Consider the following 26914-nt stretch of genomic DNA (forward strand, 5'->3'; position numbering starts at 1 on the left):
GTCTTCTTAGTCACTCCCTCCCAAGCCTTACCTATAAGGTTTACACAATTGAGGATATTAAAGTGCTCTCTCCAAAACTCTCTTAGAGTCAATTGAGTTTCTGAGGTCACTACAAAGCACCTTTCAAACAGAGCTTTTGTGTACAGTTTCTTGAAGTTTGCAATAACCTGCTGGTCCATGGGCTGCAGGAGAGGAGTGGTATTAGGAGGCAAAAACTTGATGTTAATGAATTTTATGTCCCCATAAAGTCGCTCTGCCACGTCTGTAGGATGACCAGGGGCATTGTCTAACACCAGGAGGCACTTAAGTTCTAATTTCTTTTCAGTTAGGTAATCTTTCACATTGGGGGCAAATGCATGGTGTAACCAGTCATAGAAAAAGTCCCTAGTGACCCATGCCTTACTGTTTGCCCTCCACAGCACACACAAATTCTCCTTGAGGACATTCTTTTGCCTGAACGCTCTGGGAGTTTCAGAGTGATACACTAATAAAGGCTTAACTTTGCAATCACCAGTAGCATTGGAACACATCAACAAAGTAAGCCTGTCTTTCATAGGCTTATGTCCTGGGAGTGCCTTTTCCTCCTGAGTCATGTAGGTCCTGCTTGGCATTTTCTTCCAAAACAGGCCTGTTTCATCACAATTAAACACTTGTTCAGGTTTCAGTCCTTCAGTCTCTATGTACTTCTTGAATTCCTGCACATATTTTTCAGCCGCTTTGTGGTCCGAACTGGCAGCCTCACCATGCCTAATCACACTATGTATGCCACTATGCTTCTTAAATCTCTCAAACCAACCTTTGCTGGCCTTAAATTCACTCACATCAGCACTAGTTGCAGGCATTTTTTTAATTAAATCCTCATGCAACTTCCTAGCCTTTTCGCTTATGATCGCTTGAGAGACGCTATCTCCTGCTAGCTGTTTTTCATTTATCCACACCAATAAGAGTCTCTCAACATCTTCCATCACTTGCGATCTTTGTTTCGAAAACACAGTTAAACCTTTGGCAAGAACAGCTTCCTTGATTGCCTTTCTGGTGCCCACAATAGTAGCGATGGTTGATTGGGGTTTCTTGTACAACTTGACCAGGTCGGCGATACGCACTCCACTTTCATACTTATCAATGATCTCTTTCTTCATTTCTATTGGAATTCTCACCCTTATTGGTGTAGGGTTGGCACTAGAAGCTTTCTTGGGGCCCATGGTCACTTATTTTCCAGAAACAGCACCGAAAACACTGTAATAATACGAAATATTCCGATTGTATGCTTGGATGTTACCGCGGAGGCTGGCTGGTAAACAATGGCACAGGCGGCACATGTGAGGCTGGCTGAGGGCGCACATTGGACGCGTCTCGGACGAAAATCGGTGAGCGGGTTTTTAAGCGGTATGCGAGGCAAAATTTTTGCGATTAAAGCAAGCGGTATGCGGATTAATCGTTATGTGGTGCCATCGGTATGCGGGGGTCCACTGTATACAGGTCTCCCTCAACATTCGCGAGGGTTAGGGGATCAAGAGCCTCGCGAATGTTGAAAAACCGTGAATGTTTGGTGCCCCAATATTTTGTAGGGAAATATAATACAATACTGCTTCCTTAACTTGTTGAACCATCAACAATCATAAAATACATCAAAACGTCATAAATTGTACTAAATATATACATGTTATGCTTTAATGACATGTATGTTATTAAATACCACTGCTTCCACCACTGCCTCCACCACTTCCTCAACCACTGCGAGTCCCTACTACCCTCCCACCGACCCCCGCAACTGACAGCCAGCCCTCCCACCACTCAGTGTGGTGAGTGTTTTGTTTGTTCATTATTTGCTATTAAACTACAGTGTAAATAATGTAAACCCATTCATGACTGCATATTGGAATGGCTATTCGGACAGGTATTGGACGGTGACATCATGTGTTTACTCTTGAACACAGCAAAGAATCAAACATTTCTGCTACTGCTAATAATAATAATAATAATAATAATAATAATAATAATAATAATAATAATTTTTTTTTTTTTCAACAAGTCGGTCGTCTCCCACCGAGGCAGGGTGACCCAAAAAAAGAAAGAAAATCCCCAAAAAGAAAATACTTTCATCATCATTCAACACTTTCACCACACTCACACATTATCACTGCTTTTGCAGAGGTGCTAAGAATACAACAGCTTAGAAGCATATACGTATAAAGATACACAACATATCCCTCCAAACTGCCAATATCCCAAACCCCTCCTTTAAAGTGCAGGCATTGTACTTCCCATTTCCAGGACTCAAGTCCGACTATATGAAAATAACCAGTTTCCCTGAATCCCTTCACTAAATATTACCCTGCTCACACTCCAACAGATCGTCAGGTCCCAAGTATCATTCGTCTCCATTCACTCCTATCTAACACGCTCATGCACGCTTGCTGGAAGTCCAAGCCCCTCGCCCACAAAACCTCCTTTACCCCCTCTTTCCAACCCTTTCAAGGATGACCCCTACCCCTCTTTCCTTCCCCTATAGATTTATATGCTTTCCATGTCATTCTACTTTGATCCATTCTCTCTAAATGACCAAACCACCTCAACAACCCCTCTTCTGCCCTCTGACTAATGCTTTTATTAACTCCACACCTTCTCCTAATTTCCACACTCCGAATTTTCTGCATAATATTTACACCACACATTGCCCTTAGACAGGACATCTCCACTGCCTCCAACCGTCTCCTCGCTGCTGCATTTACCACCCAAGCTTCACATCCATATAAGAGTGTTGGTACTACTATACTTTCATACATTCCCTTCTTTGCCTCCATAGATAATGTTTTTTGACTCCACATATACCTCATCAATTCTATGATTAACCTCATCCTTCATAAATCCATCCGCCGACTCGTCAGCTCCCAAGTATCTGAAAACATTCACTTCTTCCATACTCCTCCTCCCCAATTTGATATCCAATTATTCTTTATCTAAATCATTTGATACCCTCATCACCTTACTCTTTTCTATGTTCACTTTCAACTTTCTTCCTTTACACACATTCTCAAACTCATCCACTAACCTTTGCAGTTTTTCTTTAGAATCTCCCATAAGCACAGTATCATCAGCAAAAAGTAACTGTGTCAATTCCGATTTTGAATTTGATTCCCCATAATTTAATCCCACCCCTCTCCCAAACACCCTAACATTTACTTCTTTTACAACCCCATCTATAAATATATTAAACAACCATGGTGACATTACACATCCCTGTCTAAGACCTACTTTTACCGGGAAGTATTCTCCCTCTCTTCTACATACCCTAACCTGAGCCTAACTATCCTCACAAAAGCTCTTTACAGCATTTAGTAACTTAACACCTATTCCATGTACTTGCAACATCTGCCACATTGCTCCTCTATCCACTCTATCATATGCCTTTTCTAAATCCATAAATGCAATAAAAACTTCCCTACCTTTATCTAAATACTGTTCACATATATGCTTCAATGTAAACACTTGATCTACATATCCCCTACCCACTCTGAAGCCTCCTTGCTCATCCGCAATTCTACATTCAGTCTTACCTCTAATTCTTTCAATTATAACCCTACCGTATACTTTTCCTGGTATACTCAGTAAACTTATTCCTCTATAATTTTTACAATCTCTTTTGTCCTCTTTCCCTTTATATAAAGGGACTATACATGCTCTCCGCCAATCCCTAGGTACGTTCCCCTCTTTCATACATTTATTAAACAAAAGTACCAACCACTCCAACACTGTATCCCCCCCTGCTTTTAACATTTCTGTCATGATCCCATCAGTTCCAGCTGCTTTCCCTCCTTTGATTCTACGTAATGCCTCACGTACCTCCACCACACTTACATTCTGCTCTTCTTCACTCCTAGATGATGGTATACCTCCCTGGCCAGTGCATGAAATTACCACCTCCCTTTCTTCCTCAACATTTAAAAGTTCCTCAAAATATTCTCGCCATCTACCTAATACCTCCCTCTCCCCATCTACTAACTCCCCTACTCTGTTTTTAACTGACAAATCCATACTTTCCCTAGGCTTTCTTAACTTGTTTAACTCACTCCAAAATTTTTTCTTATTTTCATTAAAATTTCTTGACAGTGCCTCTCCCACTCTTTCATCTGCTATCCTTTTGCACTCTCTCACCACTCTCTTCACCTTTCTTTTACTCTCCATATACTCTGCTCTTCTTATAACACTTCTGCTTTGTAAAAACTTTTCGTAAGCTACCTTTTTCTCTTTTATCACACCCTTTACTTCTTCATTCCACCAATCACTCCTCTTTCCTCCTGCCCCCACACTCCTATGACCACAAACTTCTGCCCCACATTCTAATACTGCATTTTTAAAACTATTCCAACCCTTTTCAACCCCCCCACTACTCATCTTTGCACTAGCCCACCTTTCTGCCAGTAGTCACTTATATCTCGCCCGAACTTCCTCCTCCCTTAGTTTATACACTTTCACCTTCCTCTTACTTGTTGTTGCCACCTTCCTCTTTTCCCATCTACCTCTTACTTTAACTGTAGCTACAACTAAATAATGATCCGAAATATCAGTTGCCCTTCTATAAACATGTACATCCTGGAGCCTACCCATCAACCTTTTATCCACCAATACATAATCTAACAAACTACTTTCATTACGTGCTACATCATACCGTGTATATTTATTTATCCTCTTTTTCATAAAATATGTATTACTTATTACCAAATTTCTTTCTACACATAGCTCAATTAAAGGCTCCCCATTTACATTTACCCCTGGCACCCCAAATTTACCTACTACTCCCTCCATAACATTTTTACCCATTTTAGCATTGAAATCCCCAACCACCATTACTCTCACACTTGATTCAAAACTCCCCACGCATTCACTCAACATTTCCCAGAATCTCTCTCTCTCCTCTACACTTCTCTCTTCTCCAGGTGCATACATGCTTACTATAACCCACTTTTCACATCCAATCTTTATTTTACTCCACATAATCCTTGAATTTATACATTTGTAGTCCCTCTTTTCCTGCCGTAGCTTATCCTTCAACATTATTGCTACTCCTTCTTTAGCTCTAACTCTATTTGAAACCCCTGAGGTAATCCCATTTATTCCTCTCCATTGCAACTCTCCCACCCCCTTCAGCTTTGTTTCACTTAAAGCCAGGACATCCAGTTTCTTCTCATTCATAACATCCACAATCATCTCTTTCTTATCATTTGCACAACATACACGCACATTCAGACTTCCCAATTTGACAATTTTCTTCTTATTATTCTTTTTAGTAATAATAATAATAATAATATGATATAATTGAAGAAGGAAATTGTACAAAAATACGAGGGAGTGGTTGACACATCGTCAGTGTGGCTTTGTTTATGTTGGAGTGAACATTAGTCTCCCTGCTCTTCCAAAAATTTCACAATAATTCAGCGGTTGAGGCAGTGGTATTTAATAACATATATGTTATAAATAATAATAGTACATAATATTAATAACATGTATTATTATTATTATTAATAACATGTATGTTATTAAATACCACTGCCTCAACCACTGCCTCAATCACTTCCTCAACAGCTGCCTCACTCACTGCCTCAATCGCTTCCTCAACAGCTGCCTCAACCACTGCCTCAATCGCTTCCTCAACAGCTGCCTCAACCACTGCCTCAATCGCTTCCTCAACAGCTGCTTCACCCACTGCCTCTATCGCTTCAACAGCTGCCTCAACCACTGCCTCAATCGCTTCCTCAACAGCTGCCTCACCCACTGCCTCAACAGCTGCCTCACCCACTGCCTCAACAGCTGCCTCAACAGCTGCCTCAACCACTGCCTCAATCGCTTCCTCAACAGATGCCTCACCCACTGTCTCAATCGCTGCCTCAGCTGCCTCAACAGCTGCCTCAGTCACTGCCTCAGTCGCTGCCTCACCCACTGCCTCAATCGCTGCCTCAACAGCTGCCTCACCCACTGCCTCAATTGCTGCCTCAACCACTGCCACTACCACTCCAGTCGCACTCAATCTACAAGCACCAAACACAATGAATTATTGTGAAATGTTTGGAAGAGCAGGGAGACTAATATTCACTCCAGCATAAACGAAGCCACACTGACGATGTGTCAACCACTCCCTCGTATTTTTGTACAATTTCCTTCTTCAATTACATCGTATTTATTATTATTATTATTATTATTACTATTGTCATTATTAGCAGTAGCAGAAATGTTTGATTCTTTGCTGTGTTCAAGAGTAAACACATGGTGTCACCGTCTAATACCTGTCCGAATAGCCATTCCAATATGCAGTCATTAATGTGTTTACATTATTTATACTGTAGTTTAATAGCAAATAATGAACAAACAAAACACTCACCACACTGAGTGGTGGGAGGGCTGGCTGCCAGTTGCAGGGGTCGGTGGGAGGGTAGTAGGGACTCGCAGGTGGCGGGAAACTTAAATATGATTTGACGGCTGGGAATTTGGTGGCTGGGAATTTGGCAGTTGGGAATTCGCGAATGTGTGAAGCCCGCGAAAGCTGAAAACGTGAATGTTGAGGGAGACCTGTACATGTATACACCTTCCATCCGACCTATGACCTGCTCGACGTACGACCACTCGACTTACGACCGTGTTTCTTATGCCAAATTTCTGGGAAATAAACAACTATTTGTGTTGTACACAGTGTTTATCCTAAACCTTACAGCATAAAATACAGTACTAACAGCATAAAAAGTAAAGTAAAACATGAAATACCAAAATAAAACAATAAAATAGTCATTACAAAAATGTTTTGTTGATATTCAGTAGTAAAGTTCGACTTATGACCATTTCGACTTACGACCGGTTTCTCGGAACCGAACTCGGTCGTAAGTCGGATGGTAGGTGTACATAGCATTTGTAGGTCTCAGCAATGTTTTGGATTCTCAGGAGTATAAATCTGTAGAAGAACGAAGGCGGGGTAGGGGTCGTCCTCAAAAACATTGGAGGGAGGGGATAAAGGAGGTTTTGTGGGTGAGGGGCTTGGACTTCCAGCAAGCGTGCGTGAGCGTGTTAGATAGGAGTGAATGAAGACAAATGGTATTTGAGAGCTGACGAGCTGTTGGAGTGTGAGCAGGGTAATATTTAGTGAAGGGATTCTGGGAAATCGGTTATTTTTATATAGCCGGACTTGAGTCCTGGAAATGGGAAGTACAGTGCCTGCACTTTAAAGGAGGGGTTTGGGATATTGGCAGTTTGGAGGGATATGTTGTGTATCTTTATACATATATGCTTCTAAACTGTTGTATTCTGATCACCTTTGCAAAAACAGTGATTATGTGTGAGTGAGGTGAAAGTGTTGATTGAAGATGAAAGTACGTATTTTCTTTTTGGGAATTTTCTTTCTTTTTGGGTCACCCTGCCTCGGTGGGAGATGGCCGACTTTTTTTTTTTTTTTTTTTTTTTTTTTCAACAAGTCGGCCGTCTCCCACCGAGGCAGGGTGACCCAAAAAAGAAAGAAAATCCCCAAAAAGAAAATAATTTCATCATCATTCAACACTTTCACCATACTCGCAAAATATCACTGCTTTTGCAGAGGTGCTCAGAATACAACAGCTTAGAAGCATATACATATAAAGATACACAACATATCCCTCCAAACTCCCAATATCCCAAACAAACCCCTCCTTTAAAGTGCAGGCATTGTACTTCCCATTTCCAGGACTCAAGTCCGACTATATGAACATAACCAGTTTCCCTGAATCCCTTCACTAAATATTACCCTGCTCACACTCCAACAGATCGTCAGGTCCCAAGTATCATTCGCCTCCATTCACTCCTATCTAACACGCTCATGCACGCTTGCTGGAAGTCCAAGCCCCTAGCCCACAAAACCTCCTTTACCCCCTCTTTCCAACCGTTTCGAGGACGACCCCTACCCCTCCTTCCTTCCCCTATAGATTTATATGCTTTCCATGTCATTCTACTTTGATCCATTTTCTCTAAATGACCAAACCACCTCAACAACCCCTCTTCTGCCCTCTGACTAATGCTTTTATTAACTCCACACCTTCTCCTAATTTCCACACTCCGAATTTTCTGCATAATATTTACACCACACATTGCCCTTAGGCAGGACATCTCCACTGCCTCCAACCGTCTCCTCGCTGCTGCATTTACCACCCAAGCTTCACATCCATATAAGAGTGTTGGTACTACTATACTTTCATACATTCCCTTCTTTGCCTCCATAGATAACGTTTTTTGACTCCACATATACCTCAACGCACCACTCACCTTTTTTCCCTCATCAATTCTATGATTAACCTCATCCTTCATAAATCCATCCGCCGACACGTCAACTCCCAAGTATCTGAAAACATTCACTTCTTCCATACTCCTCCTCCCCAATTTGATATCCAATTTTTCTTTATCTAAATCATTTGATACCCTCATCACCTTACTCTTTTCTATGTTCACTTTCAACTTTCTACCTTTACACACATTCTCGAACTCATCCACTAACCTTTGCAATTTTTCTTTAGAATCTCCCATAAGCACAGTATCATCAGCAAAAAGTAACTGTGTCAATTCCCATTTTGAATTTGATTCCCCATAATTTAATCCCACCCCTCTCCCAAACACCCTAGCATTTACTTCTTTTACAACCCCATCTATAAATATATTAAACAACCATGGTGACATTACACATCCCTGTCTAAGACCTACTTTTACCGGAAAGTATTCTCCCTCTCTTCTATACACCCTAACCTGAGCCTCACTATCCTCATAAAAGCTCTTTACAGCATTTAGTAACTTAACACCTATTCCATATACTTGCAACATCTGCCACATTGCTCCTCTATCCACTCTATCATATGCCTTTTCTAAATCCATAAATGCAATAAAAACTTCCCTACCTTTATCTAAATACTGTTCACATATATGCTTCAATGTAAACACTTGATCTACACATCCCCTACCCACTCTGAAGCCTCCCTGCTCATCCGCAATCCTACATTCTGTCTTACCTCTAATTCTTTCAATTATAACCCTTCCGTATACTTTTCCTGGTATTCTCAGTAAACTTACTCCTCTATAATTTTTACAATCTCTTTTGTCCAATTTCCTTTTATATAAAGGGACTATATATGCTCTCCTCCAATCCCTAGGTACCTTCCCCTCTTTCATACATTTATTAAACAAAAGTACCAACCACTCCAACACTATATCCCCCCCTGCTTTTAACATTTCTGTCATGATCCCATCAGTTCCAGCTGCTTTACCCCCTTTCATTCTACGTAATGCCTCACGTACCTCCACCACACTTACATTCTACTCTTCTTCACTCCTAAAAGATGGTATACCTCCCTGGCCAGTGCATGAAATTACTGCCTCCCTTTCTTCCTCAACATTTAAAAGTTCCTCAAAATATTCTCGCCATCTGCCTAATACCTCCCTCTCCCCATCTACTAACTCCCCTACTCTGTTTTTAACGGACAAATCCATACTTTCCCTAGGCTTTCTTAACTTGTTTAACTCACTCCAAAATTTTTTCTTATTTTCATTAAAATTTCTTGACAGTGCCTCTCCCACTCTTTCATCTGCTCTCCTTTTGCACTCTCTCACCACTCTCTTCACCATTCTTTTACTCTCCATATACTCTGCTCTTCTTATAACACTTCTGCTTTGTAAAAACCTCTCGTAAGCTACCTTTTTCTCTTTTATCACACCCTTTACTTCATCATTCCACCAATCACTCCTCTTTCCTCCTGCCCCCACCCTCCTATAACCACAAACTTCTGCCCCACATTCTAATACTGCATTTTTAAAACTATTCCAACCCTCTTCAGCACCCCCCCCCCCCCCCCACTACTCATCTTTGCACTAGCCCACCTTTCTGTCAATAGTTGCCGACTTGTTAAAAAAAAAATAATAATAATAATGTAAGATGTGTATCATTCGCTTTATCTTATCACTCCGCTGCTGACAGTGGTGACATTTGATGAGCGTTGTCTTATCACTCTTGTTTTCAGTGTTACACACAAATATGTCTGTCTGCCTGTTTAGCTCTCTGTCTGTCTGCCTGTTTAGCTCTCTGTCTGTCTGTCTAGCTCTGTGTGTGTCTGTCTGCCTGTGTGTGTCTTTCTTTTTGTCTCAGAGTTGCTCATGAACCAACTGGTATTACACATGGTCAATATCTACAAGCACAGTACAGTATAGCACTTTGTCGGGATGTTTTGGGTTATCCTAGGTAATTTACACTATGTATAATTGTTTTTATATATGTGTTCCCGTGAGATAGAGACAAAGAGATAGATAAAGACAGATTCGGAGATAGAGACAGCCAATCAACCAGCCGCCGGCCAGCCAGCCTGCCAAACAGTATTACACATTCCAGAATTGTTTCTTTTTATTTAGGACATTAGTTACAGGACATTTTGGCAGGATAACACTACCAGTGGTACCAGAATTGAAAGGGTGTTGCACAAATATTGCACTTGGGTTATTATCGAGGTTTTTGATATTTCCGCGACCACTTGTAGCCACATCCACCTCAGAGCCACTAAACTTGGGGTCAACTCGCTTTCCTCTTAAAAAGGAATGTTAATATGACAAGACATCAGTGAATCCTTGGTGTTTGCCATGCTGTTTGCTCTAGCTGGTGTTCAATTGAACTGGTGCTCCCACACGGTACCAAATGGTCCCAGATTTTTTTTAATACTGTTCACACCAAGGGTTAAGACCCATTCTATGCTGACCAAGCATCTTAGGCCAATCATGCCAAATTTGGAGACAGGGAAAATAAAATGTAGATCTATGTTTGGAGCGCTAGCGGTAAGAACGTAGATTTACGTTTGGACAGTTAAAGGGTTAAATGCCTGTCCAGATGGGGATATTTGTAGTTGAGAGAGCATCTGAACTGTAGAATCAACATGCCTCTGGCAAGACAGTGATAGAGTAAATGATGATGAAAGTGTTTCTTCTTTTACAGGTCACCCTACCCCAAGGTAGGGTGACCTGAAGAATAAGAAACACTTTCAACATCTTTCACTCTTATCATTTTCTTTACAGAGGCATGCCATTACTACAGTTCAGATGCCCTCTAAACTACAAATATAAACATTCAGTAAATTCTCACTTAATGTTACCAATAGGTTCTTGGAAGCTGACTTTAATCAAAATGACATATAACGAAACCACACCTTGCTGTCCATTGTCGAACCTCTTTAAAACTTCTAGCTTTTTCTAATGTCACACTTTTCTCTGTTTTTTATGGCCAGAGACATCAGGGGTGCACCTTTAGCTCTCATTGTAACAGGGTAAAGGTTAAATCAAGGAATAAATGTTGGCAAAGTAAAAATTGTAAGGAGTACCACCTACCACCATGCAGTTCAAAAACAGACAATAACAAATATGGCAGACTCACCGAGTGCTTTCAGACCGCATCGTTTATTGTCATGCATTTGTACGATTATCTTATATTTTATGAATTTTATTTTATAATAACTTGTAAAATAAAAATAAGACTGAGAGTAGGACAGCAGATGAACAAGGAGGCTTTAGGAAAGGTAAGGGGTGTGTAGATCAAGTGTTTACAATGAGACATATAGGCATATAGATAAGGGTAAAGAGGTTTTTGTGGCATTTATGGATTTGGAAAAGGTGTATGACAGGGTGGATAGGGAGTCAGTGTGGCAGATGTTGCAGAAGTAGGTTACTGAAAGCAGTAAGGAGTTTTTACGAGGATAATGAGGCTCGAGTGTGTAGGAGAGAGGGAGATTATTTCCCAGTAAAAGTAGGCCTTAGACAAGGATGCGTGATGTCACTATGGTTGTTCAATATATTTATGGATGGGGTTGTAAGAGAAGCAAATGCTCAGGTGTTGGCAAGAAGTGTGGGATTAGAAGATAAAGAATCTAACACAAAGTGGGTGTTGTCACAGGTGTTTTTTGCTGATGACTGTGCTTTTTGAGATATTCTGAAGAGAAGTTTCAGAGGTTGGAGGATGAGTTTGGTAGGGTACGTAAAAGAAGAAAATTAAAAGTGAATATAGGAAAGAGTAAGGTAATGGGGATAACAAAAGTTAGGTAACAAAAGATTGGATATCAGATTGGAGGGAGAGAGTATGGTGGAGGTGAATGTATTCAGAAGCGGACGTGTCAGCGGATGAGTCTATGAAAGATGAGGTGAATCGTAGAATTGATGAGGGGGAAAATGGTGAGTGGTGTACTTAGGAGTCTATGGAGACAAAGAACTTTGCCCATGGAAGCAAAGAGGGGAATATATGAGAGTATAGTGGTACAAACACTCTTATGTAGGTGTGAAGCATGGGTGGCGAATGTTGCAACAAGGAGAAGGCTGCAGGCAGTGGAGTTGTCATGTCTGAGGGCAATGTGTGGTGTGAAAATAATGCAGAGAATTCGTAGTTTGGAAATTAGGAGAAGGTGCAGGATTACCAAGACTATTATCCAGAGGGCTGAGGAAAGGTTGTTGAGGTGGTTCAGACATGTAGAGAGGGTGGAAGGAAATAGAATGACTTTGAAAGTGTATAAATCTATAGTAGAGGGAAGGCGGGGTAGGGGTTGGCCTAGGAAAGGTTGGAGGGAGGGGGATAAAGGAGGTTTTGTTTCAGAGGGGCTTAGACTTCCAGCAAGCATGAGTGAGCGTGTTAGATAAGAGTGAATGAAGGCAAATGGTTTTTAGGATTTGACGTGCTATTGGAGTGTAAGCAAGGTAACATTTATAAAGGGATTCAGGGAAACTGGCAGGCCGGACTTGAGTCCTGGAGATGGGAAGTACAGTGCCTACACTCTGAAGGAGAGGTGTTAATGTTGCAGTTTTATAACTGTAGCATAAGCGTACCTCTGGCAAGACAGTGATGGAGTGAGTGATGGTGAAAGTTTTTCTTTTTTGAGCCCCCCTGCCTTGATGGGAGATGGCCGATGTGTTAATAATAGAAAAAATAACCTGTATTCATTGTATATAAAATTTTTTCATCAACATTATTCAGTGACCTGCTATACACTCACACTCTCTTGTCTCTCTTTTCTTTATGAAGAGGAGCTCTGCATACTTTATGTTAATCCCTAGATTCCTTCCTTTTTCATACATAAATTAATAAATAAACTAACCATTCCAAAACTCTGTAAATACCTGTCTTCGTCATCTCTCTAACTGGTAATTCTGGCCATCACTGGTGTGTTTATGATTGAGGATTGAATAGCTGAACCTTAAAATTGATGGTTACCCCTGATTCCATATCATTGAAAGCTGAATACTCACGTGACTGCTAAATACATAATATTTTGTGCAGAGTCGGGCTTGATCAGATAAAGCTAGTAAATTTAATTCTTAGATATGCATTTATTTTACTTACCTTTTCATCCATCAGTCTTATCTGTTGTACTTTTATCTATCCTTCACTCTTTTTTTTTCTGATTTTGCATTATCAGACTTTTATGTTTGGTTCATTTTCCTCATTACTTTTCTCGATTGGTCTGATTCATTAACCCTTTCAGGGTCAGTGTCGTACTAGTACGGCTTGCACGCCAGGGTTGGTGCCGTACTAGTATGCCTAAATTCTAGTGCCTTCAAATATAGCGAGAGAAAGTTGGTAGGCCTACATATGAAAGAATGGGTCTATGTGGTCAGTGTGCACAGTATAAAAAAAATCCTGCAGCACGCACTGCGTAATGAGAAAAAAAAAACTGACCGTGTTTTTGGCTTAAAACAGCGAATTTGCAGTGTATTTTTGTATGGTATTTATGGTTGTATTCTCGTTTTCCTGGTCTCATTTTATAGAATGGAAGTCATATTACAGAAATTGAGATGATTTTGATTGGTTTCACAATGAAAAGTCCCTTGAAATTGAGCTCAGATAGCAGAAATGTTTGATTTTTGCCAATGTTCAAAAGTAAACAAATCATTCCACGCGTCCAATACGCATCACATCAACTGGTGAGTCTAATATTCTTTCACAAGTGCGCTGATATTGTATATACCATTTCTACACTAATGCAGTAGTCTGCATAACAGTAAATCTTAAATTTTTTTGTGAGAATAAAAATTCCGTGGAAAGCAAAAGAAATGTAAGAGGGGCCTGGGGACATGACTAATGAACAGAGAAAATGTTATTTTAGTGCCAGGAATGTCTGTCTTGTTTATTCTTGGCCCTATTTGGAACTTGGTATCTTTTGAAATTTGTGTGAAATTGGCAAAATTGCCAATTTCTGACCACTTTATTGGATAGTTGAAATCAGTAAATGGGTGGTTTCTTGTACTCATTCGATAGAACAAATGGAGTTCAAGTGAAATAGTTATGATTTTTGTCAACTTTTACATTGGAATTGGCCGAAAATAGGGCTCAAAGTGGGCGAAATCGCCGATTCGTAAACATCGTCAAGACTGCTAACTTAGCGAGAGCATAATTCCATAAGTTTTCCATCAAATTTCATACTTTTGGTGTTGTTATGATTGGGAAAAGATTCTCTTATCATTTCACAAGATTTTTTTTTTTTTTTTTTTTTTTTTTTTTTTTTTTTTTTTTTTTTTGAGAACAAGTTTAGGAGAGGGCCTCTCGACCCTGAAAGAGTTAAATCATCATTATTTTAGTGAGAATAAATTGAATATTACAATGAATAGTGTAGTTTGTCCCTATTTCAGACATGATTCTATAGCACTCCAGAAAAGGTAATTACAACCCTTCTTTTTATTGCTTTTAATGAGCTTTGACAATATTAGACTTATATTCTTTATGAAAGGATTTCCTCCAGTGTATCATGCAGAGCTGAACATTACTTGGCATGTTAATTTTGTACGATTATGTAATGTGTTAGAGAATACTGTGTATATATAAATATAGCATTTATTGTGAATGTAGTGAATCGATATGGCTGGTACTTCACATGGTACAAATATTTTGAATTATATATAAAGTGTGCATGGTGGTAGGTTGAGGTATTAAAATGCATGCTTGTGAAATATATTACTTTGGGCATTTCATTTTGTAAATTCATATTTCAGTGAGAGAAGCAAGTAATAAAAGGTTTGCTATAGATGCTTTTTACCGGTACAGGATATTTAAAAAAACAGCCGATTGGAGAGTTCATTATACTGTACACTTCAGTATCGGTGAAAATTACTCTTTGTGTTTAAGGCAGTAAACAAATTACTGCCACAGAACATTATTAGTCAAAACCAGTATTGCTAGCAATTAAAGATCTTTGTTGTTCCCAAGAAATGCCTAGTTTTATCCAACATGGTACAGGGGTTGTGTGAAGACTCATGGCCACTGGCAACGTCTGAGGTAACTAACACTTGTACAGTATTACATAGGGAATCATTTTCCGTGATGAAATAAAAAATTTATGTTTGAAGTGAGTTTGTTGTAAATCATGAAAGTATAGTTCACATGAAAATTATGCTATGAAATATCTTACATTGTAATAGAATTTTAGACAATAGAGGTACATATATTTTGTGACTAAAAATGTTGATTAGCAGATCAGCCTTGTACATAAAGATTAAAGATTATAAAAGATGATAATGCCAGAATTATTGACTCATAAACGGCTTCACACACAGATCTATGGCCCCATGGGAGCTTTTTACGTCTGAGGTCTACATAAAAGTGTTAAAGAAACATAAAAAAATTTACTAAAAATTTACCACAGAGCTGGTGGCAAGGTCCAAATAGGTAACAGTTTAAGGCTGAAATATGAAATAACATACCTACTTTCATTTTTTTTTTCTTTACCCATATCAAGCATAAAAATTTATAAAATCTTTAGGATTCTTCCTTGGCCATTTTCAGAAGGAGGATGGGTAGATGGATTTACTCCAGAATCAGAAGTTATGTCATCACCAGAGATGGAAGATCTTGAGGACATATCTATGGACACCAGTATTGGTCCTGAGGGTAAACCACCTGGCAGAATTAAGTCAACCACTACAAAACATAAGTGAGTTCATATGCTTTCATGTAGTTTTGGAATATTAGCATTTTACATATTTCATATCCTAAAATTCAAAGGTTACAGTATTTTTTTTTTTTAACATGATGGTTGTCTCCCACCAAAGCAGTGTCACTCCAAAAGAAAACACATTCACTCACTAACTCCTTATCTTTCCATAAGTGTGCCAACATCACAGTCAAATTTCTCTCTTGACTTCCACATCCCCACCTCTCTTTCAGAGTGCATGCTCTGCCCTTCCCACCTCCAGGACTCAAGCCTGGCTAACCAGATTCTCAGAATCCCTTCATTAAAATTACCCTGCTTACACTCGAAGAGCCCATCCATTAAAAATAATGTCTCTCTTCACTCCTATCTAACATATAACCCTTTGTATTATATTGTATATTAACTGCTCATGAATATTGCATTTTAGATTTAAATGTTGGTTACTAGTAACATTTATGTTAAGCAGATATGAGCTGCTGTTTTATGAAACAAACTTGATATGAAAGATAAGAAGTACCCGCATTCTAAATGAGAGAGTAAGGATGTTGCAGTTCAAAGAGTCATCTGAACTGTGCTGTTGGCCACACTTCAGGTAAGAATGATGGTGAATGTTTCCTCTCTTTTGGGTCATCCTACCTATAAAAGATATGACAAATAAGAAGTGCCTGCACTAAAGGAAGAGTGAGTATGTCGCAGTTCAGAGGATTATATGAACTGTTGTGTTGACATACTTTTGTCATGACAGAGACTGAATGAATGACACTGAATGTGTTTCCTCTTGTTTGGGTTTTCCTACCTTGGTAGGAGATAGCCAGTGTGTTATAAAAAACAGAAATTGCCAAGTAGTGTATACAAAAATGTTGTCAAAGAATTTTGTGTAATTGTTATAAAAATCAGATAATTTATTATTAATAGATATTTTATCAATTATCTTCAGAGAGGAGCGAACAGGAAACACGCTCTACCAAGAATTACAGTTCCAAGAACCTGATGCCTTAGCAGAAATGGATGAAGGAGCAGACATCACAGGTATATTACTCTTTAATATAGTCCGTAGGGATAATTAACTTAGCAAACCTAATATAGTCACTATCTCTTACCTATAAAGGGTGCTTGACAAAAAGTGAACATTAGCTCCTCTTTTTTTCCCTGGTAATTGTCCTGCTAAGAGAAACTAATTAAAATCTTCATGTGATGCTCATTATATATTTTAAAGTTAGTGCCTTGTTGAGTATGTTTGATCTTCAGGAAAACTTAATAAAATTATTGGAACTTAAAGTATTCAGTAACATAACTGTAGCTGCCCAGGAATCAGTCATTGTGGAATATATGAATATATTAGTGGAATATGTTAGTGCATCTATTTCAAAAGCAGTGGAAAAAATTATCCATAAAACTAATTTTCAAAAAAAAAAGTAAAATATGCTTCCAAAAAACTTCAGCACTATCATTATTTCTTGACATTTTTATTAAAATAATATGGACACCACACAAGCACCATATCAGCTTGTACAATAAACTTATGCACTTATGAAAAATAAATGAGAAAATATAAATAATAGAAATTCAGTCGTTTAGGAACATAAAAAGTAAATGGATTGAGCGACAGTAAAGTTTTTTTTTTGTGTGTGTGTGTTACCCTACATCGGTGGGAGACAACTGGTGTTAAAAAAAAAACAAAAACTATGATGCTTGTATGATTATAACAGTTATCCTTCAGCTGCATTACAGGTCATGTCTTGATAGGAAATTCTTCTGAAAATCTAAGATAATAGGAGCAGAGTTGCACATGCATGCTAGATGTCTGCATGAAATGTTTTACCCTTTCACAATAAAAACTTCATTTAGCATCATTTGACTAATTGATTTCCAGATCACAAGGATTTTTTGTGAAGGAAATTCATACAGTAATTTGAAAGATATCTGGATATTTTAATCTGAGTTGTCATTTTAGAAACTATCTTTAATCTGTTCTGCTTGAAGTACAAAGTTTTCTAACATTGAATTTGGACACCTGGCTCCTTTGTTGCATCATTGGCAAAACTTCTGATGTCATTTCAGTAGTTTCCTTAAACATATTTCTTTCTACATTTTTTTAGTATTGAATTTGTGTTTCAAGACTTTGTTCTTGTAATTAACCCTTTCAGGGTTTCGGCTGTAATAGTACGGCTTAGGCACCAGGGTTTTTGACGTACTAGTACACCTAAATTCTAGCGCCTTCAAATCTAGTGAGAGAAAGCTGGTAGGCCTACATATGAAAGAATGGGTCTATGTGATCAGTGTGTGCGGTATAAAAAAAATCCTGCAGCACACAGTGCGTAATGAGAAAAAAAACTGTGTTTTTGGATTAAAACAGCGAATTTGCACTGTATTTTCGTATGGTATTTATTGTTGTAGTCTAGTTTTCCTGGTCTCATTTTATAGAATGGAAGACATATTACAGAAATTGAGATGATTTTGACTGGTTTTACAAAGAAAACTACCTTGAAATTGCACTCAAAGTAGCAGAAATGTTCGATTTTTACCCAAGTTCAAAAGTAAACAAATCATGCTATGCGTCCAATACACGTCAACTGGTGAGTCTAATATTCTTTCACAAGTGTGCTGATAATATTTATACCATTTCTACACCAATGCATTAGTCTGCATAACAGTAAATCTTCTATTTTTTTGTGAGAATAATAATTCAAAGTGGACAGCAAAAGAACGTAAGAGGGGCATGGGGACGTGACTAATGAACAGAGGAAATGTTATTTTGGTGCCAGGAATGTCTTTCTTGTTTATTCTGAACCCTATTTGGAAATTGGCATCTTTTGAAATTTGTGTGAAATTGGCAAAATTGCTAAATTCTGACCACTGTATTGGATAGTTGAAATTGGTAAGTGGGTGGTTTCTCATACTCATTCGATAGAAAAAATGATGTTCTAGCGAAATAGTTATGATTTTTGTCGACAAGTGCACTGGAATTGGCCGAAAATAGGGCTCAAAGTGGGCAAAATCACCGATGAGTAAACATCGCCGAGACCGCTACCTTCACGATAGCATAATTCCGTAAGTTTTCCATCAAATTTCATACTTTTGGTGTCATTATGATCGGGAAAAGATTCTCTATCTTTTCATAAGAAAAACTATTTTTTTTCTTTTTTTAATTTGGCCGACCCTGAGAACAAGTCTCTGAGAGGGCCTGTCGACCCTGAAAGGGTTAACCCTTTCAGGGTCCAAGGCCCAAATCTGGAGTCACGCACCAGTGTCCAAGAATTTTCAAAAAAAAAATTTGTTATTTTTTCTTATGGAATCGTAGAGAATCTTTTTGTGAAGGTAATAAAACAAAAAGTACGAAATTTGGTGGAAAATTGACGAAATTATGCTCTCTCGAATTTTGATGTGTCAGCGATATTTACGAATCGGCGATTTTGCCGACTTTGACTCCCATTTTAGGCCAATTACATTATTCCAATCAACCAAATTCTTAGCTATTTCACTAGTATTACTTCTATTTTATCGATTGAGCACAAGAAATCGCCAAGTCAACTGTTTCAACTACAAAATAAAGTGATCGGAAATTGTTAATTTGGCCAATTTAACACAAAGTTCAAAATATTCCAATTTCAAAATAGGGTCCAGAATGAACAATGTAGGCATTCCTGGCACTAAACTAACATTTCCTCTGTTCATTAGTTATGTTTTGAGGCTTTACAAATAAATTCCATTTTGATTTTTTATTCACATAATGAATTTTTATTCACACCAAAAAATAGAAGATTTACTGTTATGCAATACTGTAATAATTGTATAAATATCATCACCATATTTGTGAATGTATATTAGACCCACCAGCTGACGTGTATTAGACGTGTGAGGTTGTTTGTTTACTCTTGAATATCGGCAAAAATTTAACATTTCTGCTACTTTGAGCTCAGTTTCAAGCCATTTCCAGTGCTAAAACCAATCAAAATCATCTCTGTTTCTGTAATATGTCTTCCATTCTATCAAATGAGACCAAGAAATTGCAAATACAACTATAAAAAACATACGAAAAAACACTGCAAAGTTGCTGTTTTAATCGAAAAATCATGATTTCATTTTTTCTCTCTCATTATACACAGTGTGCTGCAGGATCTGTTTTATGTGGTGCACACATACCACATAGATGTATTCTCTCATATCTAGGCCCAAATGTACCACTCACGGTTTATCAGAGTGAGCTGAGCTCATGGACCCTGAACGTAAAGCCGTAGATCTACGGGACAGACCCTGAAAGGGTTAATGCTCTATTGTTATATATAAATGTCATAAATTTAACATCAAAGCAAAGAAGTTTACTGCTACAACTCACAATTTAATAATTATTGTTAATAAGACAAAGTTCAAATTGCCTCCACTTATATTTAGTCAAAAATACTTGCTGATGCATATTTGATCACATGCATTTTAAGATACACAGTGGAACCTCGGTAAACGACTAGCTCCCCACTGGAACAAATCTCTGCACTCGACCAACCAAATACGACCTGCCAGAACTTCGCTGTAAACTATTTCGTGTGTCTTCGCATTTTTTTTTTTTCTTTTTTTTTTTTTTTCCAACAAGTCGGCCGTCTCCCACCGAGGCAGGGTGACCCAAAAAAGAAAGAAAATCCCAAAAAAGAAAATACTTTCATCATCATTCAACACTTTCACCACACTCGCACATTATCACTGTTTTTGCAGAGGTGCTCAGAATACAACAGTTTAGAAGCATACACATATAAAAATACACAACATATCCCTCCAAACTGCCAATATCCCAAACCCCTCCTTTAAAGTGCAGGCATTGTACTTCCCATTTCCAGGACTCAAGTCCGATTATATGAAAATAACCGGTTTCCCTGAATCCCTTCACTAAATATTACCCTGCTCACACTCCAACAGATCGTCAGGTCCCAAGTACCATTCGTCTCCATTCACTCCTATCTAACACGCTCACACACGCTTGCTGGAAGTCCAAGCCCCTTACCCACAAAACCTCCTTTACCCCCTCTCTCCAACCCTTTCGAGGACGACCCCTACCCCGCCTACCTTCCCCTATAGATTTATATGCTTTCCATGTCATTCTACTTTGATCCATTCTCTCTAAATGACCAAACCACCTCAACAACCCCTCTTCTGCCCTCTGACTAATACTTTTATTAACTCCACTCCTTTTCCTAATTTCCACACTCCGAATTTTCTGCATAATATTTGCACCACACATTGCCCTTAAACAGGACATCTCCACTGCCTCCAACCATCTCCTCGCTGCTGCATTTACCACCCAAGCTTCACACCCATATAAGAGTGTTCGTACTACTATACTTTCATGCTCAAACTCATCCACTAACCTTTGCAATTTTTCTTTAGAATCTCCCATAAGCACAGTATCATCAGTAAAAAGTAACTGTGTCAATTCCCATTTTGAATTTGATTCCCCAAAATTTAATCCCACCCCTCTCCCGAACACCCTAGCATTTACTTCTTTTACAACCCCATCTATAAATATATTAAACAACCATGGTGACATTACACATCCCTGTCTAAGACCTACTTTTACCGGGAAGTAGTCTCCCTCTCTTCTACACACCCTAACCTGAGCCTCACTATCCTCATAAAAACTCTTTACAGCATTTAGTAACTTACCACCTATTCCATATACTTGCATAAATAAGTCACCATGGGGCCTACGATGATTAGTGATAACAGCCAACCAAACAGAAAATTGATTGGGAAGAACTTGTTCGATACTCAAATGGAGCGGCACTCTAACAGCCTTCTGTAATGAATTAAGGTCACATACCGAAGTTCCACTATACTTTTCAGCATCACATACAGTAGCTAGTTTTTATAAATTATTTTAATTAATGACTTAAGACTTACTCTTGCTTCAACAGTCAGGACCTATTCTGTCATGCCAGCTATACATATCTACTTTTTTCTTTTTTCATATATTTTAATATTATTCTTTTGAAAGTGGGGGAGTATTTTGTTAAAAAAAATCATTCCTTGGAAAGGCTAAATTTTATTTTCTGTTTCTTTACCTGTCTCTCTATTGAATGATTAACACAAAGTAAATAGGTACTTTCCTTTTCATGTTTAAACATTTTGTGATTTTTTTCCAAGTCATTTATTCAGGCCATGTGGATCAGAAAGTTTACTTGGACATCAGGTCCAGTAAAATTTGACACATCATCAGTAGTGCCCATGAATAAAAGACCCTTTCTTTGAAGTTTATCATGAAGAATGTCCTTTTACTTTAGGTTGCTCATACATTTTTGGTATGCTAAACATTTAACCAGAATATCTGCTAAGATTCATATGTCCTCATTGAATGAAAATTTGGCAAGGGTATATTTATATGAAGATTATTATTCTTTGTGATAGATTCAGTTTTTTTTTTAGCTTGATTTTGTTAAAGAATCTCGAGAATTATTTTTTACTTTCACATATTACTTAGTTGCTAGAATAAATTATTTATTTTGTTTCACAGTGCTTTAGAAGCATTAAAATTTTATTATGAAGACAGTGGAGTTCTTAATTAGATTGGGTTTTCAGTATATTCTGAAAGAAAATTGGTTAGTTTTTCTTTATCCTGATTAATACAGAACTTCAACAAAATTATGAAAAGATGGCCTTATTTGCTGCATCTTCTTTGGTGCATAAAAGCAAAAAACTTTGTGTTACAACTTGTGTTTCTTTTTAGTTTTGTAAACTGAGATTCCATAATATCATGAACATAACAAATTGTGTAATTTACGCTTCACATGGGCTCACTTGGGATGTATGATACCAATACCACACCTTCCACTAGGTCACAAGGACACACACATAGTGAATGAGAATTTGAAGTCTCCATTATTTCTGACAGGCCAGCTGTTGCTACATATTGCAAACAATGCAGACCTTCATCTTGTTTTACAGTTTAATTAAGTTCCCTAGTGGTAGGGTTTGAGACTACTACCACTCAGATCTATAGTTGAGCCCATGTGAGGCATTATTTACAAAATTTTATTATTTTAAAATTATTTTTTCCACTGAGTGAAATACAGCATCTGTCCTATTTTGAAGACTATTTTTATGATACTGTATTGTTTGTCATTACTGTGTAATTGTCTGCATATTTGTATTAATGAAAAATCCATATGAGATTTATAATCATTCAATCATTTTTAACACTGGCTGTCTCCCTCCAAGGTAGGGTGATGGCTGGAATGTTAAAAAAAAATTTTGTTTCATTATAAATCTAATTTTTATTATTGCTTTAATAGTTAGACTGAATGCCAGCCTGTGTGTTCGCATTGCTTTATTGTCAGATAATTTTGCCGTAGTTTATATTTTGATGTGATTGATATTTAATATTTCAAACTACCACCATCACTGCTCATCTGGGAAGGTTGCTCTATTAGTCTTTGGTTGTGACTGGTTTACTACAAGAAAGAAAAATGGTCAGGGTAGGAGATTTCTTCCTTGTGCAAACAGATCCAGCTTTGCCATTTCTTTCATAACTGAAGTTATTATAATGTTGTATGTCTCAGTTTGGGGAAAGTATGGTTGAAAAGATAACCATGGCTCCTTGGTCAGAAACTAGGAGATAGTCAAGCCTTTATCTCAGATCCCAAGCAAAATAAGTCACATGGCTAAAAAGTTATTTTGCTCATTTAACCATTTCACTGTCTCTTACGTAGATCTACATTATTAATGCCAGGGGTCACTCTCATATATCTGCTCATAAATTCTAGTGGCCTCAGATTTGGGGCAAGAGGCCTAGGAGGCCCATTTTTTGAGAGAATGGGTCTGTGGTCAATATGTACAGTATACAAAAAATCATTGCTGCTACAGTGCATTGTGGGAATGCCGTCTTTAAAAATACTTATTCACTATGTTGTATAGATGCAATGACCTTGCTCCCAGGCAAATTTAATGGGTTTTCAGGTTTTATTCCCCAGTGACAGCTCCATCAATGAGGATTACAGAACCAGGGAGGAGTTTTGTGGTTTCCAACATTTAGTGATTGAAAGTGATACTCAGGATGCTGGAAATAACACAGACAATCCCGATGACCCACAACCATCAATGTCTGAGCTTGATTCATCTGAAATGTGTTGATCTCCACCATGTCATAAGCAAAAACTCTTATTCTTCCATGACCTGGGCACAGATGTGAGTAATGGTGATAATAGTGATGTGGACATTGATTTCCTAGCAATCAGTGACCAGTCCAGTAGTGACAGTGATGAAGGTTATTCACCTGTGAAATGTCAGTATATAAGGTGTCACATGCAGTTTGGTAGTATGCCCATTGCTATCCCCAGGGAATGGTACATCCCAGGACCCAACACTGGTGACAGATAGTGATAGTGACAATGATGGTGCATCAGTTGGAATGAGTAATAATCCACAAGCAATGCCGCCATCACAGCAGTAGGTGGTGGCACAACGAGGTGCATGGCACCATCGCCAGCTCAGGCTGGGAGGCATGGCCCATGCCCAGCACCTCAATGAACCACACCCGCCTCAACTACCCACATATATCCACCACAACCAGCTGGTAATATCCAGCAACCACCACCAGACCACGTCTGGGGATGGCAGGAAGATGCAAATTTTGTGCCTGGTCTCAATCAATTTGACTACACAGAGTAGAATCCAGCCTAACAGTGCCCTCAGGAATGATGCAGTGAACTTGAATTCTTTGAAGTGCATACTTCCAGTATACAACAGCAGACATGTTGGTTTCACCACAATCATGGCTATAGCGAAAGGACACAACTGTGGCCAAGATGTATCTATTATTTGCCACAATATTGCTTATGCTTCATGTGTATAAGCACATTCTTCATACATACTGGTCGACTGACCACCTAATTTGTACTCCAGCCTTCAGTGATTGCTTCCTCATCAACAAATTTATCCTGCCACTACATATGCTATATTTTTCAGATGAGACAAACCCTTGTGGATCTAGTGCTTGGTTTTGATTATAATAATAATAATAATAATCAGACAAGACAAGGCCAGACAAAAACGACATGTTATACAATTCAGGAATGTTTTTATGTATCTGAAACAGAAGTTCAGTGCGGGTTTTATCTCTTCTCTTGTCATTGGTGAGTCTGTGATCATTTTCAAAAGGCAAACATTGTCAGCACTTTTAATTCTGTGGTCCCAACAGTGAAAGGGTTATTACACAAATGCCTTTATAATTATTTATGGTCTTGTTTAAGTGGTTGAAGAGGGTTGGAATAGTTTTAAAAATGCAGGATTAGAATGTGGGGCAGAAGTTTGTGGTTATAGGAGGGTGGGTGCAGGAGGAATGAGGAGTGATAGGTGGAATGATGAAGTAAAGGGTGTGATAAAAGAGAAAAAGTTAGCTTATGAGACGTTTTTACAAAGCAGAAGTGTTATAAGAAGAGTAGAGTATATGGAGAGTAAAAGAAAGGTGAAGAGAGTGGTGAGAGAGTGCAAAAGGAGAGCAGATGATAGAGTGGGAGAGGCACTGTCAAGAAATTTTAATGAAAATAAGATAAAATTTTGGAGTGAGTTAAACAAGTTAAGAAAGCCTAGAGAACGAATGGATTTGTCAGTTAAAAACAGAGTAGGGGAGTTAGTAGATGGGGACATGGAGGTTTTGGGTAAATGGCGAGAATATTTTGAGGAACTTTTAAATGTCAACGAAGAAAGGGAAGCGGTAATTTCATGCACTGGCCAGGGAGGTATACCATCTTTTAGGAGTGAAGAACAGGATGTGAGTGTGGGGGAGGTGCATGAGGCATTACATAGAATGAAAGGGGATAAAGCAGCTGGAACTGACGGGATCATGACAGAAATGTTAAAAGCAGGGGGGGATATAGTGTTGGAGTGGTTGGTATTTTTGTTTAATAAATGTATGAAAGAGGGGAAGGTACCTAGGGATTGGCAGAGAGCATGTATAGTCCCTTTATATAGAGGGAAGGGGGACAAAAGAGGAATAAGTTTACTGAGTATACCAGGAAAAGTGTACGGTAGGGTTATAATTGAAAGAATTAGAGGTATGACAGAATGTAGGATTGCGAATGAGCAAGGAGGTTTCAGAGTGGGTAGGGGATGTGTAGCTCAAGTGTTTACATTGAAGCATATATGTGAACAGTATTTAGATAAAAGTAGGGAAGTTTTTATTGCATTTATAGATTTAGAAAAGGCATATGATAGAGTGGATAGGAGAACAATGTGGCAGATGTTGCAAGTATATGGAATAGGTGGTAAGTTAATAAATGCTGTAGAGTTTTTATGAGGATAGTGAGGCTCAGGTTAGGGTGTGTAGAAGAGAAGGAGACTACTCCCCAGTAAAAGTAGGACTTAGACAGGGATGTGTTATGTCACCATGGTTGTTTAATATATTTATAGATGGGGTTGTAAAAGATGTAAATGCTAGGGTGTTCGGGAGAGGGGTGGGATTAAATTATTGGGAATTAAATACAAAATGGGAATTGACACAGTTACTTTTTGCTGATGATACTGTGCTCATAGGAGATTCTAAAGAAGAAAAATTGCAAAGGTTAGTGGATGAGTTTGGGAGTGTGTGTAAAGGTAGAAAGTTGAAACTGAACATAGAAAAGAGTAAGGTGATGAGGGTATCAAATGATTTAGATAAAGAAAAATTGGATATCAAATTGGGGAGGAGGAGTATGGAAGAAGTGAATGTTTTCAGATACTTGGTAGTTGACGTGTCGGCGGATGGATTTATGAACGATGAGGTTAATCATAGATAGGAGTGAATGGAGATGAATGGTATTTGGGACCTGACGATCTATTGGAGTGTGAGCAGGGTAATATTTAGTGAAGGGATTCAGGGAAACAGGTTTTTATATAGCCGGACTTGAGTCCTGGAAATGGGAAGTACAATGCCTACACTCTAAAGGAGGGGTTCGGGATATTAGCAGTTTGGAGGGATATGTTGTGTATCTTTATACGTATATGCTTCT

General features: G+C 38.4%; 1 protein-coding gene across 24 annotated transcripts in view; it reads left to right on the forward strand.

Annotated features, from left to right (window-relative positions):
- Positions 1 to 26914, forward strand: part of syd (JNK-interacting protein syd) — a 517229-nt gene that overhangs the window by 228791 nt on the left and 261524 nt on the right. For all 24 annotated transcript variants that reach the window (XM_070084613.1, XM_070084636.1, XM_070084625.1 and 21 more), the window contains exons 7-8: positions 15797 to 15944; positions 16882 to 16973. In XM_070084613.1, coding sequence (XP_069940714.1) covers positions 15797 to 15944; positions 16882 to 16973 — 240 coding nt within the window. The remainder of the gene's footprint in view (positions 1 to 15796; positions 15945 to 16881; positions 16974 to 26914) is intronic.

This window comes from Cherax quadricarinatus, chromosome 13 (genome assembly GCF_038502225.1).
Source record: "Cherax quadricarinatus isolate ZL_2023a chromosome 13, ASM3850222v1, whole genome shotgun sequence".
NCBI classification, from domain to species: domain Eukaryota; kingdom Metazoa; phylum Arthropoda; class Malacostraca; order Decapoda; family Parastacidae; genus Cherax; species Cherax quadricarinatus.